At 47.2% G+C, this 17,518-nt stretch overlaps 1 protein-coding gene across 5 annotated transcripts in view; it reads left to right on the forward strand.

Moving 5' to 3' along the window:
- Window positions 1-17,518, forward strand: part of LARP1 (La ribonucleoprotein 1, translational regulator) — a 140,808-nt gene that overhangs the window by 32,211 nt on the left and 91,079 nt on the right. For 2 of the 5 annotated variants that reach the window (XM_005558360.4, XM_015452175.3), the window contains exon 1: window positions 712-1,012. The exons of the other annotated variants lie outside the window; for them this stretch is intronic. In XM_005558360.4, coding sequence (XP_005558417.2) covers window positions 808-1,012 — 205 coding nt within the window. In that variant the 5' untranslated portion in view covers window positions 712-807. Of the gene's footprint in view, window positions 1-711; window positions 1,013-17,518 lie in introns of those variants that run through there. 5 annotated transcript variants of the gene reach the window in all.

Here is a 17,518-nt window from a genome sequence, read left to right on the forward strand (position 1 = left end):
AGGGCTGACACATAATAGTTGCTGAATAACAATGCCTGTTGAATAATGAATGCCTGATAAATGACTAGATGAGCTAGATACTCTCCAAAATCTCTTTCAGCTTTAAACCCAAGTTATACACTCATTATAGTGAGTAGAGGATCACTGGCATGACTATACCATGCTACAGATGTGGAAACTGAGGCAGTGACTTGCCAAAGGCTTCACAAACAGGAAAGTGGTGTGGTCCAGCAGCCACTGTATGGGAAGTCAAAGGCAGGAGACTTGGGTTTGGATCCTTACACCATCCCTCTCTGTCGACCTTCCTTGCAAGGGCTGTGTGAACTGGACAAGCCACTTCACCCCTCCAAGGACTCAGTTGTTCCACCGAAAAGAGAAGACGTACTAACAGCTCTGCCCCAGGGTCCCTGTGCGATCATGTAGTCTGAACTGCACTGAGCACTTTGCAGAGTGTTTTGCTCTTCCTTTAGCCCCAGCTTGTTTTCCAGGGTGGAGAGTGGAGGTGAGGAAGGAAGCCCAGGACCAGGGCTGTGGAGGAGGGGAGACTCCGAGGGTTGCCACCGTTTGTTTACTCACCTAAGTCTCTCTGCCCCTACCCGATCTGTGCTCCCCGCTCAGGTAAAGAGGTGGGGGAGGCTTTCTCGGCCAATGAGCTGCCGTTGCTCTCTTAAAGGCACCCAGCATCTGGCAGGAAAACTAGCCTGGCAACCTGGAGAGCTCCCGGGCCAGAGCCAGGAGGCAGCTGTGCGATCTGGATGTGCCTAAACCCTCCAGGGCCACATCGTGACCCCAGGCCCTGGTCACTCCATGCTTTGGAGGGTGCTTTTGTCAGAGAAGCCTCCTTTCCCTCACCCAGAGCTGGATTTCCAAGAGGCTCCCACACCTAGCTGCCCTGGCAGACTCCCAGGGAGGAAAAACAGCGTGGCCTTGGCAGCTGCCCCGAGGAAGGAGCCCACAGGTGACAGGGAGAAGCCATTGCCATTCCCTGGCCTGGCCCCCTTCAGCAACCCTGGTGAGTCCTAGCACTCTGCGTTTCTCGAACCTCAGGACAGCAGGGTGTGGTGGGAAGATCCTTCTCCCTAGGGGCAGAAACCTTGGGTGCTGGTTCCAGCCCTGCTGTGTGACCCTGAGCGAGTCACTCCAGCTCTCTGAACCTCACATTCCCCATCTGGGAAAATGAGGAGCTCAAATTCCGCTCTCGGCTTTCCTCTTTTATTGTTTTCCCTTGTCACACCCCTTGTTCTGAAAGATTTAAGTCTGTCAAGCTGCACCTGTTACATAATAATTCGTTAATTGTTTTCCCCTTCTGTGTTAATTGTGGCCCTGTAATAGCCAATCAGTGTTTTTTGGTTAGCAGAAACAAACCACTAAATTGATGCAAGTTTAGCCAAAAGCAATGTAGTGTTTTATTCTGTCTGTGAGATCTTATCTAGAGTCGGTATTTGGTTTTCATTTGACCTTTTGAAATATGAAAAATAGAGCATTTGTGAGTAATTTCCAGGGAATGGGGTCCCCAGGTGGGGAACTCCTAGATCTAGTTTGCATGGGGTTTATAAGGACACCAGCAAATTCCTGCCTTCACACCCAACCTGAGCTTTGGTCTCTGCAGTGCTGCCTCACACACAGGGTTCATTCTTGAAAGTGAAAGCTTTGGACTTAAAAACTTCCTATGTGGAGAGACTGCTCCCAGGAGTCCCCACAGTGAGTTTACCCCACCTCTAGCTGGCTGAGGCTAGGGAAGCCTGGTTGGAGTAGCTGAGGTCTCCCTCAGCCCTCTGTGAGGGTGTGGCCAGGAGGGTGACGGGAACAGGTAGGGATGAACACAGGGCCTGGAGGCCAGGAATATACGGTAGATACCGCTTGTGCTGAAAATCGGGAGATAGGCCTGCAGTTCTGGTTCTGCACTGACTAGCTCTGTGACCTCAGGCAAATTGTTTACCTCTTTGAACTCAGTTTTCCCAGCTGCAAAATGGGGATTGTAATCTGGGCAATGCTTGCCTACCAGGATTTTTCTTATGACCAAATAAAGTCTTCCATGGAAACTTAGATTCCACCGATTTTAAGATAAATTCAGATTTAAAAATACATTTTGGAATTGATGAGGTAAGGTAATGAATGTTGTGTAAAAGGTGGCCTCTGTAGTAATTATTTTCTCCAATCATTGTGTGATAATGCGATAAAAGAATTACTGATTATGATGGAATCGTGGATGCTTGTTTAAATCCTTTTACTTTAAAAAAAAGTACTATTTACTGGGACTTTTTGAAATGTAGAATCATATAAACAGAAAGAAAGGGGAAATATCTCACTGAGTCATGGTATTTTCTAACGACTCCTGGGATGGGAACCCAGTCCTGGAATGTGGCCCCATTGGAAGCAGCAGGATAATACAGTGGTTAGAACAGGCACTTTGGAGTAGAGGATCTTGGGCTCAAATATATATTGTAAGACCTACGGATGACCCTGGGTGTAAGTCACTTTTCTTTTCAAAGCCCCTTCTATGCAGTCATTTGAGCTTCAGCCTTTCCTGTTCTCTCCTTTCCTGCAGCTCCCTGCTGAGTAAATAAATCTCAGAGAATGTTGGTTTCAAGGGTGGTGGCAGCACCCTCCCTCTGAGTAGAGCCTATGGTAGGAGGAGTGCAGGGAAAGTGAAAGCCAAAACAGTTTCTAGGAATAGGGAATTTAGGCAGATATTTGAGCAACAATGTGTGTGAGCGTTATGCACATATATGCATATGTGCATGTGCACAGGAGCTAATGAAATTAAAGATGAAGCCAGGCATGGTGGCTTACGCCTGTAATCTCAGCACTTTGGGAGGCTGAGGTGGGCGAATCATGAGGTCAGGAGTTTGAGACCAGCCTGGCCAACATGGTGAAATCCTATCTCTACTAAAAATACAAAAAATTTAACTGAGTGTAGTGGCAGACACCTGTAATCCCAGCTTCTCAGGCTGAGCCAGGAGAATCGCTTGAACCTGGGAGGCAGAGGTTGCAGTGAGCCGAGATCACGCCATTGCACTCCAGCCTGGGCAACATTTCCTAAAAAAAAAAGGAAATTAAAGTTGAAGATTTTAAGGCCCCTGAAGGGTCATGTTAACCAGTCCTCTGCTCTGGGGCAAGGCTCTGTCTCTTTTTTTTTTTTTTCGAGACAGTTTTGCTCTTGTTGCGCAGGCTGGAGTGCAATGGCTTGATCTCGGCTCACCGCAACCTCCGCCTCCCGGGTTCAAGTGATTCTCCTGCCTCAGCCTCCTGAGTAGCTGGGATTACAGGCATGTGCCACCGCACTCAGCTAATTTTGTATTTTTAGTAGAGACGGAGTTTCTCCAGGTTGGTCAGGCTGGTCTTAAACTCCTGACCTCAGGTGATCTGCCCACCTCAGCTTCCCAAAGTGCTGGGATTACAGGCGTGAGCCACCGTGCCTGACCAAGCCTGTCTTTTAATCAACACTGAAACATTGCTGCTGACCAGGGAAGGCTCCTAAACATTTTCCTTGGTAACCAGCCTTGGCATCTCAAAATCCTCCCAAGAGTGAATGCAGGGTGTGTGCGAGTATTTTTTGAGTGCCTTGGGTATCTGAGTTAGAGTTCCAGGGATATTGAGTGACCAAACCTTCAGGAAAAAGATTTGAAGTGGATGGAGTAGGGAGCAGAAGGGATTGGGAGTTCCTCCAATTAGGAACTTCAGTGGAGTAGCTATAGTTATTGCATACCTACGATGAGCTAACCATTTTACTGGATGTTTTAAAGTCATTACCTCATTTATCCTCACAGTAGCCCATTTTACTATTCTCATCCCACCACGCCCATCTATTTTTCTATATTTTTAGTAGAGATGGGGTTTTGCCATGTTGGCCAGGCTGGTCTTGAATTCCTGACCTCAGGAGAAAGTACTGAAGCTCAGGGAGGCTACAAATCTTAAATAAAGTTACTTATACATGCAGTGGCAGAACTCCGACTCAGGTCTTTATATGTCTAAATCTGCAGCCTGGGGCCCTTACCCCTTCCACCAGAATTTACAAATCAGGCTAGACTGCAGTTCTCAGTTGTGTTTTGTTTGGCCTACACAGTGGTGTTTTACTATTTTTTGGTTTTTTTGAGATGGAGTCTTGCTCTGTTGCCCAGTTTGGAGTGGCATGGTGCAATCTCAGCTCACTGTACCCTCTGCCTCCTGGATTCAAGCGATTCTTGTGCCTCAACCTCTCTAGTGGCTGGGATTACAGGCGCCTGCCACCACGCCCATCTATTTTTCTATATTTTTAGTAGAGATGGGGTTTTGCCATGTTGGCCAGGCTGGTCTTGAATTCCTGACCTCAGGTGATCTGCCCGCCTCAGCCTCCCAAAGTGCTGGGATTACACACATGAGCCACTATGCCCAGCCTTTTACTGTTTAAAAAGTTAGATGCCAACATTTTATTTTGTTTTGAGACAGAGAGTATCACTCTGTCACCCAGGCTGGAGTGCAGTGGTGCCATCTTGGCTCACTGCAGCCTCCGCCTCCAGGGTTCAAGCGATCCTCCTGCCTCAGCCTCCCAAGTAACTGGGATTATAAGCACACACCACCACACCTGGCTAATTTTTGTATTTTTAGTAGAGATGGGGTTTTACCATGTTGGCTAGGCTGGTCTTGAACTTTTGACCTCAAGTGATCCACCTGCTTTGGCCTCCCCAAGTGTTGGGATTACAGGTGTGAGCCACTGCACCCAGCTGATGGCAACATTTTAACATGAGATTATTTGGCCAGGCACAGTAGCTCACACCTGTAATCTCAGCACTTTGGGGGGCCAAGGCAGGCAACTTGCTTGAATCCAGGAGTTTGAGACTGATCTGGGCGACATGGCGAAATCCGATCTCTACAAAAAATTTAAAAATTAGCCGGGTGTAGTGGTGTGCACCTGTAGTCCCAGCTACTCAGGAGCTGAGGCGGGAGGATTTCCTTGAGCCAGGGAGGTGGAAGTTGCAGAGAGCCAAGATCAAGCTGCTGTACTCCAGCCTGGGCAAGAGAATGAGACCCTGTCTCCAAAAAAAGAAAAAAAAAAAAAAGGAGAGAGAGACTATTTAATATAAAAATCTAAAGTCTGACATGTCTTTAAAAACCAGAAGAAAGATCTGGCACTATATGTCCACATTCTCATATGCCAACAACCAACTTGAACTGATATTAGCTGCTGCGTTTAAACAGGGCATGTGACATCTAGTTTGCCACAGTCCCCACCATTCCCTACTATTCTACCCAGCCTACTTTCTCATTTGTGTTGCCAGCCTGGCCCCACAAGCCTGTGGTTATTCAACCTCTGCATTGCACTCTACTCCTTACTTACATAGCTGGGCCCTGGTCCTAGTGATGGCTTGAAACGGCTGTGACATTAGGTAAGTTATGACACCTGTCTAGGCTTCTGCTGTAACCTGGGCTAGTCATACTCTGAAATAACTTCCTTTTTTTTTTTTTTTTTTTTGAGACGGAGTCTGGCTCTGTTGCCCGGGCTGGAGTGCAGTGGCCAGATCTTAGCTCACTGCAAGCTCCGCCTCCCGGGTTTACGCCATTCTCCTGTCTCAGCCTCCCGAGTACCTGGGACTACAGGCGCCGCCACCTCGCCCGGCTAGTTTTTTGTATTTTTAGTAGAGACAGGGTTTCACCGTGTTAGCCAGGATGGTCTCGATCTCCTGACCTCGTGATCCGCCCGTCTCGGCCTCCCAAAGTGCTGGGATTACAGGCTTGAGCCACCGCGCCCGGCCTGAAATAACTTCCTAAGTGGCTTTCTGCATTGCTTTGCAAGAAACCACAAGTGTCCAGCACATCTTGGCTACCTAGCTAATCTGAGTCCATGTAAATTATACCAGAAGTGACTGGTGTTATTCACTCTCTGTCACCATCACTGCTATTCTTTGTGACACAGGACATTTAGGGACAGGAAAGGCCTGATGATATCAGTACTGGTAGGATGCCAATTCCCAGTACTTTGATCAAAAAGTCTGACTTCCACGTGCCTCCACTCATCTGTTCCAGGAGGCCTAACTGAACCATGAGGAGCTCTACTGAGATTTCAGCTTCTGGGTGTCCTATTCTGACCCCATTTTTGCTACATGAGAGAAAATATGTAGCCCAGCTGAGAATGTTCTCTCTTTCTCTGACACATACACACACACACACACACACACACACACACACACACACACACACACACACCCCTATGGGTTAGACATAGCCTTTTGTTTTCTTTTTTCTTTTTTTTTTTTTTTTGAGACGGAGTCTCGCTCTGTTGCCCGGGCTGGAGTGCAGTGGCGCGATCTCGGCTCACTGCAAGCTCCGCCTCCCGGGTTCACGCCATTCTCCTGCCTCAGCCTCCCGAGTAGCTGGGACTACAGGCGCCCACAACCGCGCCCGGCTAATTTTTTGTATTTTTTTTAGTAGAGACGGGGTTTCACCGTGGTCTCGATCTCCTGACCTTGTGATCCGCCCGCCTCGGCCTCCCAAAGTGCTGGGATTACAGGCGTGAGCCACCGCGCCCGGCCTTCTTTTTTCTTTTTAAGAGTCAGTGTTTCACTCTGTCACCCAGGCTGCAGTGCAGTGGCACCTTCTTAACTCACTGCAGCCTCAAAATCCTGGGCTCAAGGAATCCTCCCACCTCAGCCTCCCTAGTAGCTGGGACTACAGGTGTAGGCCACCATGCCCAGCTAACATAAAAAAAAAATTTTTTTATAGAAACAGAGTCTCACTTTGTTGGCCAGGCTGGTCTCAAATTACTCTTGTCAAATGAACCTCTTGCTTCAGCCTCCTGAGTTGCTGAGATTACAGGCATGAGCCACCTCACCAGCAGAAATAGCCGCCTTTACAGGTCTCTGCATCTAGCTAGTATCTTACTTGGGTTTCTGAGATCAGATCTTTAAAGCGATAAAATATCAGAGATAGAAATGTAGGTGGTGCCTTATCATCTATTCTTTTGTCTTTCTTTTTTGTTCACTGATTTGTTCGAGATGGGGTCTTGTTATTTTGCCCAGGCTGGAGTGCAGTGGGATTCACAGGCGTGATCCCACTACTGATCAGCATGGGAGCACTGGAGTTCTGACCTGCTCCATTTCCAACCTGGGCCAGTTCACCCCTCCGTAGGCAACCTGGTGGCCCCCCTCTCCAGGGAGGTCACCACATTGATGCCAAACTTAGTACAGACACCTGATTAGCATGGTGTACTATACCCCAGAACTCTTGGACTCAAGTGATCCTCCTGCCTCAGCCTCCTAGGTAGCTGGGACCAGAGGCATAGGCCACTGTGCCCAGCTAGATCATCTAGTACAGTAATAGCAAATAGGCTCCACTTCATTTGCCAATTCCAGTCAACAAGTAGAGTGTTGAAAAGGCTCAGAAGCTACCTATGGGCATGGAATGATCAGACTCTGAGATCTCTCAACAATGTCTGTTGTGGGTATGGCAAGGGGGAATGGCAGTATCTATATTAGAAATTTGCTATCCTTGAGCCAGCCAATCTCCTTGTTACACAGATATGAAAGCTGATGTGGAAAGGGGTGATGACCTGCTCAAAGTCATGTGGCAAGGCAAGGCAGAAGTAGATCGAGAAGCAGGGTCTCTCTTGACCTTGAAGCCATGATTGCTCCCACTGTATTAACTCAGAGAAGAAAACTGAGGCTGGGAAGGGAAATGACTGAAGCAAGACTAGGACCTAGGAGTCCTGGGAAGCCTGGCTGGGGTGGGGGCTAAGAAATTCAGTTCGGTGCCCCTAGCCTGAGCCCTGCCAGCCTGGCCTATTGGCCTCTGCTCCACTTCTCAGAGTCCCTTTGCTCCTGTCCCAGTTTCCTGTCTCATTTTCCTCAGGCTCAGAGAGTACACATGGAAGCAGAGGGGCCTCTGGGGATCCTAGGCCCTACATACCCTCTTTTGGCAGCCTTCAGCAAGCTCCCAGCTCCCTCTCTTCTGGAAGAGAAGTCCTAGGACAAGGGTTTTTAACCTTATTGATTTCATGGATCCCTTGACAATCTGTGAAACCTATGGGCTCCTTCTCAGGGTATTTTTAAATACATAGAATACATAGGATGACAAAGGAAACCAATCATCCTGAAATACAACTATCAAAAGAAATTGCTGTAGTAATATGTGATTCTTTATTAGTACATTAAAAATGAAGTCTAGCAGCAGATATAACTATTGTAGCCGGGTGTGGTGGCCTCATGCCTGTAATTCCAGCACTTTGGGAGGCTGAGGCAGGCGGATCACATGAGGCCAGGAGTTTGAGACCAGCTGGCCAACATGGAGAAACCCCGTCTCTACTAAAAATGCAAAAATTAGGTGGACATGGTGGCACATGCCTGTAATCCCAGCTACACAGGAGCCTGAGGCACGAGAATCACTTGAGCCCAGGAAGCAGAGGTTGCAGTGAGCTGAGACTGTGCCACTGCACTCCAGCCTGGGTGACAAAGTTAGACTCTGTCTCAAAAAAAAAAAAAAAAATGATATAGCTATGGTAATTTTATAATACTGGCCGGGCGCAGTGGCTCATGCCTGTAATCTTAGCACTTTGGGAGGCTGAGGCGGGTGGATTGCCTGAGCTCAGGAGTTTGACACCAGCCTGGGCAACACAGTGAAACCCCGTCTCTACTAAAATACAAAAAATTAGCCAGGCATGGTGGCATGTGCCTTTTGTCCCAGCTACTTGGGAGGCTGAGGCAGGAGAATTGCTTGAACCCAGAAGGCGGAGGTTGCAGTGAGCCAAGATCGCACCACTGCACTCCAGCCTGGGCAACAGAGCGAGACTCTGTCTCAAAAAAAAAAAAAAAAAATTAATACTAACCATAAATGGTATTTTTGAAAGATCTGCAACAACTATAATGTGATGTTAAAATATCTATGATTTCTTTTGGTGACACAGTCACAGGAACTGCCAATACTACTGTGGGTCATTGCCTACATTTATAACGAAACAAAATGCTAACTTGACTTACAGGTTAGGGAAAATAAAGACAGTGGTTTGTAGTGGTCCATAACTGAAAAACAGAGGCTAGGTGTGGTGGCTCACACCTATAATTCCAACACTTTGGGAGGCTGAGGTAGGAGGATCACTTGAACCTGAGAGTTTGGGACAAGCCTGAGCAACATAGGGAAACTCTATCTCTAAACATTTAAAAATTAGCCAGGTGTGGTGGCACATGTCTGCAGTCCCAGCTGCTCAGGAGGCTGAGGTGGGAGGATCACTTGAGCCCAGGAGGTTGAGGCTGCAGTGAGCTGAGATTGTGCCACTCTAGCCTGGGCAACAGAGAGAGACCGTGTCTTGGGGAAAAAAAAAAAAAGAAAGAAAGAAAGAAAAGAGAAGAAAATTTTTTTTTTCCTTCCAAGTTCAGAGATACCCTGAATTCTATCTGTGGACCCAGGCTGGGAACCTCTGTTTTGGGAGGTTCATGCAGGAGTCTGCTAGGCCGGTGGTTTGCAAATTGTGGGCTATGGAACCCTGGAGACTCTGGAAGTGTCAAGGAAGCTGTCAAACAGTGGATGAGTTGAGGTAGCAAGCAGGAAAACCATCCAACCAGATAGCCTCTGTGTCTGCATCCCTAATCTCTGCTTCAACTTGAGAAGGTTCTTTTCTATTTGAGTTCATTTCAGTGATTCATATGATTCCATTGTCTTAAAAAAAAAAAAAAAAAAAGAGGGGGTTGCTGGGCCCGGTGGTTCACACTTGTAATCCCAGCTCTTGGGGAAGCTGAGGTGGGAGGATCACTTGAGCCCAGGGGTTGGAGACTTGCCTGGGCAACACAGTACAACCTCATCTCTAAAAATATATATATTTTAAATTAGCCCGACATGGTGGTGCACATCTATAGTCCCAGCTACTCCGGAGGCTGAGGTGGGACGATCCCTTGAGCCTAGGAGGTCGAGGTTGCAGTGAGCTATGATGGCACCATTACACTCCAGCCTGGGCAACAGAGCGAGACTCCGTCTCAAAAAAAAGTGTGTTGTGGCGGGGGGTTCCTCTGTTTGTTCGAATGTTGAAAACCTTCATTTGGCCCCACCCACAACTTCACATGACATAAAGGAAAGCAGAGGCTGAAAGAAGTGAAGGGGTCCTATGTTACCATTACCAGTTGGTGGCAGGTTTGGGGGTATAGGGGAGGCCAGGGAGAGGAGCTGGGAAGCACCTAGGCACAGGTGAACTTCCCTGTAGCTCTTCCTGCCAGCCACTGCAAGGAAGCACCTTGTGCGGCTGAGTGCTGGGCCAAGGGTCAGGAAACTGGAATTCAACATCCTGGTTCTGCTGCTAAAGTTTCTCATTTGCAAAGTTTCTCATGTGCAAAACAGAGATGATAATGCACAAGTGTTGAGAGAACCAATCCAGAGAAAGCTGTAAGGAACATAAGGCTGTGGTTAAAGGGATTGTAATGTATTTGTCTCCACAGCCTGGCACCCTTTTTTCCATGCTCCCGGAGTCCTTTCTCTCCATACTGACAAACCAGATATTCCCTGTATCCTATGACAGTATCATCCCAGTCACCCAGCACAATGACACAGTCAGATTTACGGTTAAATGCCAAGTTACTCAGTCTACCACCTTACCTCCTAAATATCCCCTCTTTACTGTCTCCACTGCTATGACATTATCTTTGACTTTCATTTCTCTAACAGCCCCCAGTTTCTCTCTGTCCCTCAGGCTGCTGTCCATGGAACCAAAACACGTTCTGACCACAAGTTCTGACCATGTCTTTCTTCCACTGTAAAGCCCTTGGTGACTCCTCACTGCGTGAAAGGACAAGTCTAGCCCCTGCAGAATATGGCAACCCAGACTCCGCATGATCTGCCTTTAGCCTCCCTGTCCTCTCCCTTTTTCCAGCATCCCTACCTCCTCCTCCAGGGAGGCTGCTGGACTCCTTTTGCTGTCTTCCCTCCCTGCCTTCTTCATTACCCAGACAATACCCAATGCCAGGGAGCTATGAGAAGAGGAGATTCAGGAGCCTAGGAATATTGCTCTCTCCAGGCTGGTGGGTGGGCAGAGGAAGCTGAACACACAGAAGACTCAGGAGTTCTGTTGATAGGTTAGAGAACAGGTGTGACCCTCCCCTCATTCTGGGCGAGACAGGGGTTATTTTCAGAGACCAGCCAGTAGCACATGGAGAGGTCACCTGCACAGTCAGGAAGAGTCTATCATTTCTTTTTTTTTTTTTTTTTTTTTTTTTGTTGTTGTTGTTGTTGAGACGGAGTCTCCCTCTGTCGCCCAGGCTGGAGTGCAGTGGCTGGATCTCAGCTCACTGCAAGCTCCGCCTGCCGGGCTTACACCATTCTCCTTCCTCAGCCTCCCGAGTAGCTGGGACTACAGGTGCCCGCCACCTCGCCCGGCTAGTTTTTTTGTATTTTTTTGGTAGAGACGGGGTTTCACTGTGTTAGCCAGGATGGTCTCGATCTCCTGACCTCGTGATCCGCCCGTCTCGGCCTCCCAGAGTGCTGGGATTACAGGCTTGAGCCACCGCGCCTGGCCGAGTCTATCATTTCTATACTTACAGGAACCAGATCACCAGGAACAGGATATAGCCAGGCAGTGGAGAATTCATAGAATCCGTGATTCTTTTTTTTTTTTTTTTTTTTTGAGACGGAGTCTCTTTTCGTTGCCCAGTCTGGAGTGCAGTGGCGCGATCTTGGCTCACTGCAATCTCCACCTCCCCGGTTCAGGCCATTCTCCTGCTTCCGCCTCTTGAGTAGCTGGGACTACAGGCGCCCGCCACCATGCCCAGCTAATTTTTTGTATTTTTATTTTTATTTATTTATTTTTTTTAAATTTATTTATTTTATTTTTTTTTTGAGACGGAGTCTCGCTCTGTCGCCCAGGCTGGAGTGCAGTGGCGCAATCTCGGCTCACTGCAAGCTCCGCCTCCCAGGTTCACGCCATTCTCCTGCCTCAGCCTCCCGAGTAGCTGGGACTACAGGCGCCCGCCACTGCGCCCGGCTAATTTTTTCTATTTTTAGTAGAGACGGGGTTTCACCATGGTCTCGATCTCCTGACCTTGTGATCCGCCCGCCTCGGCCTCCCAAAGTGCTGGGATTACAGGCGTGAGCCACCGCGCCCGGCATTTTTTGTATTTTTAGTAGAGATGGGGTTTCACCGTGTTAGCCAGGATGATCTCGATTTCCTGACCTCGTGATCCGCCCGCCTCGGCCTCCCAAAGTGCTGGAATTACAGGCGTGAGCCACCGTGCCCATCTGAATCCCTGATTCTTAGAATGCTAGAGGTGAAAGGAACCTCATGCATCTTTCCTAGGGTTTTTTTTTTTTTTTTTTTTTTTTTTTGAGACGGAGGCTCACTCTGTCGCCCAGGCTGGAGTGCAGTGTCACAATCTCAGCTCACTGCAACCTCTGCCTCCCGAGTTCAAGCGATTCTCCTGCCTCAGTGTCCTGCGTAGTGTAACTACAGGCGTGCACCACCATGCCCGGCTAATTTTTGTATTTTTGGTAGGGACGGGGTTTTACCATGTTGGCCAGGCTGGTCTCAAACTCCTGACCTCAGGTGATCCACCCACCTCGGCCTCCCAGAGTACTGGGATTACAGGTGTGAGCCAGCACACCCAGCCTCTTTCCTAGATTTTAACTGTTCTCTGCTTCAGACAAAAAAGTAAAGTCCAGAGAAGGGAAATGACTTGGCCAAGGTCATACAGTGAGTTGAGGTAGAGTCTGACGAATGCCAACATCTGATTTTCTTCCCAATTTTCATATTCTGGGCTCTGGCCTCTGGACTCTCACCAGGAGCCTGAGTAACTGGTTCCAGGACTCATTTACTAACAATGGGTTAATATGTCACTGCTGGGCATTACAAGTGCCAGTTGTAACAGGGGTTGTCAATGCCTTAACCCTAAGGTTTTCAGCTGGGGAACAGTGATGGGTTACAAGTGTGCTGAGATATAGAACCCTTGGGCCATAAGTGGCCAGGTGGAGACTGGGGCAGCCAGAGCCCACAGTCCTGCTGGGATAGTCACCTTCAGACCTCAGACAGCCTCCTCATAAGTTTAGCCCCACAGGTATCCAGGAATTACCACGGACTGGGATGGGGAAGGTTGGGAAGCACTGTGTAAACCCTAAAATGTGAGTTGTTTTAGGGGTGGTATAGGCAAAGGTGGGGGAAGGGAGAGTGTGAAGATACAGGTTCTAGCTCTGGCTGTATATTCCTTCTGACATATATTCTAGGGGGAAAAATAACGAGAAAAAATAAGAGATACTATTTATTGTGTCTCATTTAATCTTTCAAACAGTTCTATAAAAGTAGATGCTGTTATCAACTTCATTATACAGGTGAGGAAACTGAGTCAGGGAAATTAAGAGACTTAGCCAGGAGCCAACAACCAGGAAGTAGTGTGCTAGAATTGAAACCCAAGTCTGTCTTTATTTGGATTCTGAGCTCTTAATTACTCTGCCACATGGAGTTGTTTGGGGACAAGTGGGGAGAAAGATGGGGCCCTTCAGCCCCACTCCCCTGGCATGAGGGCTACTGATTCTCCCTCTACTCTGGATTCCCAGGCGTTAGGGAGGCCTTCAGCAGGGGGCAGTAGGGTCCAGAGGACCCCTAAGCAGTGAGGGCTATCCTCCAACCCTGCCTTCATGGTGTTAGATCATCCACAGAACTGTAGTGAGTATTTTGAACCCTGCCAGAGGCAACCATGATCTTCTAGGAGTGGAGTCTCCAGCCCTCAGAACAGGAAAAGTGGTGAGATTTCACTGGTTGTTGTGATACCCTAAAACTCGTAGAGAGAAAGCTGGAATAAGGCACCTTGTTTACTATACTAATCCTTCCTTAAACAATAACTTCTATTTACAGATCCAGTTACTCTGCCAAGAACTTTATTCACATTGCCTCATGGAATTTTTACAGCAGCCCTATCTTGAGTAGCTCCTGTAATTATCATCTGTTCTTTACTAGAGGAGGAATCTAAAACTCTGACTCAGCTAGACTGCTGACTTTTCAGTGGACCTTAGTCAAGGGACTTTTGGGCAAGTCTTCTCTGGGTCCAATATCTAGGACTACAGAAGTAATTCCTTCCCTGCCTAGAGCATTGGATTATGAAAGCAAAAACAATTTACAAGCCGTTATCCATTTGTTTAAATGGTGTCTATTGAGAACTTAAAGTGAGGAGGCCCTGGCACTACAGAGAAGAATAAAGTGTCGTTCCTGCCCATGGAGAAATGCAAGGTAAATGTTAGGTAAACAAAGGCTTTCCATTTCCAGTAATTAGTAATTATGGACTAGAAGACTGCTCCCCCACTTCACTGGGAATTTTTTTTTTTTTAAAACAGGTCTCACTCTCTCACCCAGACTGGAGTGCAGTGGCACAATCACAGCTCACTGCAGCCTTGAGCTTCCCAGGCTCAGGTGATGCTGGCACCTCAGCCTCCCAAGTAGCTGGGACTACAGGTCTGTGCCCCATACCTGGATAATTTTGCATTTTGTGTATAGATGGGGTTTCGTCATATTGCCGAAACTGGTCTCAAACTCCTGAGCTCGAGTGATCCGCCCACCTTGACCTCCCAAAGGCTGGGATTACAGGCATGAGCCACTGCGCCTGGCCACCACTGGGAATTATTAAAAGAGCTAAACAGCCAGGACTGGTGGCTCATGCCTCAAATCCCAATACTTTGGGAGGCCGAGGCCAGCTTGGGCAACATAGTGAGACCTTGTCTCTACAAAAAAATTTTTAAATTAGCCAGATTTAAAGAGAGTGCAGTGCGGTGGCTCACGCTTGTAATCCCAGCACTTTGGGAGGCTGAGGCGGGTAGATCACGAGGTCAGGAGTTCAAGACCAGCCTGGCCAAGATGGTGAAACTCTATCTGTACTAAAAATACAAAAGTTAGCTGGCCGTGGTGGCAGGCACCTGTAATCCCAGCTACCTGGGAGGCTGAGGCAGAGAATTGCTTGAACCTGGGAGGTGGAGGTTGCAGTGAGCCGAGATCGCATCACTGCACTCCAGCCTGGGTGACAGAGTGGGACTCCAACTCAAAAAAAAAAAAAGTCAGGTGTGGTGGCATGCGTCGCATCACATCGATAGTCCCAGCTCCTTGGGAGGCTGAGGTGGAAGGGTTGCTTGAGCCCAGAAGGTTGAGGCTGCAGTGAGCCGTGATTATGCCACTGCACTCTAGCTTAGGTGACAGAGTGAGACCCTATCTCAAAAAAAAAAAAAAAAAACAAAAGCTAAACAAAGTAAGTGTGTGTGTGTGTATGTGTGTGTGTGTGTGTGTGTGTGTGTGTATTTGAAGGCATTAGAGAACTACCACAGCAACAAGGACCTGAGGGGTCAAGATTCCAGAGAGATAAGAAGCCCCATATTTGGTTGCTACTTTCCTGCAGGAGGCATAGGCTCTTTCTCAAGAAAAGGCTTAGAAACTGAGCATAGAGTCTGGTAGTGTTATGAGGCTGGGGAATAGAATAAAAACTGGATTTCAGAGTCTACCAAGAAGAAGTGTCCCTAATAAGCGTTTCAGGTCTTCTTTTTTTTTTTTTTTTTTTTGAGCTGGAGTCTCACTATGTCACCCAGGCTGGAGTGCAGTGGTATAATCTTGGCTCACTGCAACCTCTGCCTCCTAGGTTTGAGTCATTCCCCTGCCTCAGCCTCTTCAGTAGCTGGAATTATAGGCACCCTCCCCCACACCCGGCTAATTTTTGTGTTTTTAGTAGAGACAGCAGTATCTCCATGTTGCCCAGGCTGGTCTCAAACTCCTGACCGCAAGTGATCCGCCCACCTTGGCCTTCCACAGTGCTGGGATTACAGGTGTGAGCCACCTCACCTGGCCAACATTTCAAGTCTTCAACTGGAGCCACCAAAGGGCAACACCCTAGGAATACATGTGAATTAGAAATACATCAGCCCTGACAAAACTAGCACCCAATCAATTCAATCCCTTATAGGACTTAGGTGTAAATGCCTAGTAGAAGCAAAAGTAAAAATATTTCTGAAGGAAGATAATACCATCCAGGGCCTCAGATTTTTTTCATACACAATACCCGGTATTCAATCAAAATTTACCTGACATTTCTTTTTCTTTCTTTCTTTTTTTTTTTTTTTGAGACGGAGTTTCACTCTTGTCACCCAGGCTGGAGTGCGATGGCACAATCTTGGTTTACTGCAACCTCTGCCTCCCAGATTCAAGCAATTCTCCTGCCTCAGCCTCCCAAGTAGCCAGGATTACAGGCATGCACCACCACGCTTGGCTAATTTTTTGTATTTTTAGTAGAGACGGCGTTTCTCCAGGTTGGTCAGGCTGGTCTTGAACTCCCAACCTCAGGTGATCCACCCGCCTCAGCCTCCCAAAGTGCTGGGATTACAGGGGTGAGGCACCACACCTAGCTTTACCTGATATTTCAGTAGATAAAACCACATGGCTGAAAACCAAGTAGACAATAGCAATTGGCCCATAGGAGATCTAGATTTTGGCATTTTGAGGTATGGACTTTAAAAGATAGGTGATTAATATAGTCAAGAAATTACATGACAAAATGGAGAATTTCTGCATAGAAGTACAATCTATCATGGAGAATCAAATGAAAATTTAAGCCCCAAATATAGCGTCCAAAATTAAGACGCAATAGATGGATATAACAGCATATTAACACAGCTGAAAATAAAAATTAGTGAACCAAAAAGCCAGTAGAAAGTTGTGTTAATTTGTTCTCATGCTGCTATGAAGAAATACCTGAGACTGGGTAATTTATAAAGAAAAGAGATTTCATTGACTCACAGATCCACATGGCTGGGGAGACCTCAGGAAACTTGCAATCATGGCAGAAGGCACCTCTGCACAGGGCGTCAGGAGAGAGAATGAGAGCCAGCAGGGGAAATGCCAGATGCTTTTAAAATCATCAGATCTTGTGAGACTCACTCATTATCACGAGAACAGCATGGGGGAAACGGCTTCCATGATTCACTTACTTCTACCTGGTCCTGCCCTTGACATGTGCGGATTATTATAATTCAAGGTGAGATTTGGGTGGGGAAACAGAGCCAAACCATATCAAAAGTATTCAGCACATATAATACATATTTTATATGGAGTGTGGTAAAAATTTCCACATATATATAATTGAAGTCCCATGGGAAGAGAGGGAGGGGAGGGGAGAAGAGGTGACAGAAGAGACGCAATGCAAAGAGAAATGAAGCCAGAAGCAATATTTGATGATGGTCAATAATTAAGAATCACTTAAAACCCTAAGCAGAATAAATAAATAAAACAACTACAGAACTAGGGCCAATTATGATGTAACTGCTGACAGTAAAAGATAAGGGGAAATTTTTGAAGGGAGCAATAATAAAACTGTCTCCACAGAAATAATGAAAGCCAGAAGACAACGGAATGATATGTTTGAAGTCATAAATGAAAATAAATCATATCCCATTAGAATTAGAGAGTAAAATGGTGGTTACCAAGGTCTAGGGTAGTTGTGGGAGAAGGGAGAATTGGGGTGATATTGGTCAAAGGTTACAAAATTTCAGTTAGATGGGAGGATTAAGTTTAAGGAATCTATTATACAACATGGTGACTAAAGTTAACAAC

Source organism: Macaca fascicularis, chromosome 6 (genome assembly GCF_037993035.2).
Source record: "Macaca fascicularis isolate 582-1 chromosome 6, T2T-MFA8v1.1".
Taxonomy (NCBI): Eukaryota; Metazoa; Chordata; class Mammalia; order Primates; family Cercopithecidae; genus Macaca; species Macaca fascicularis.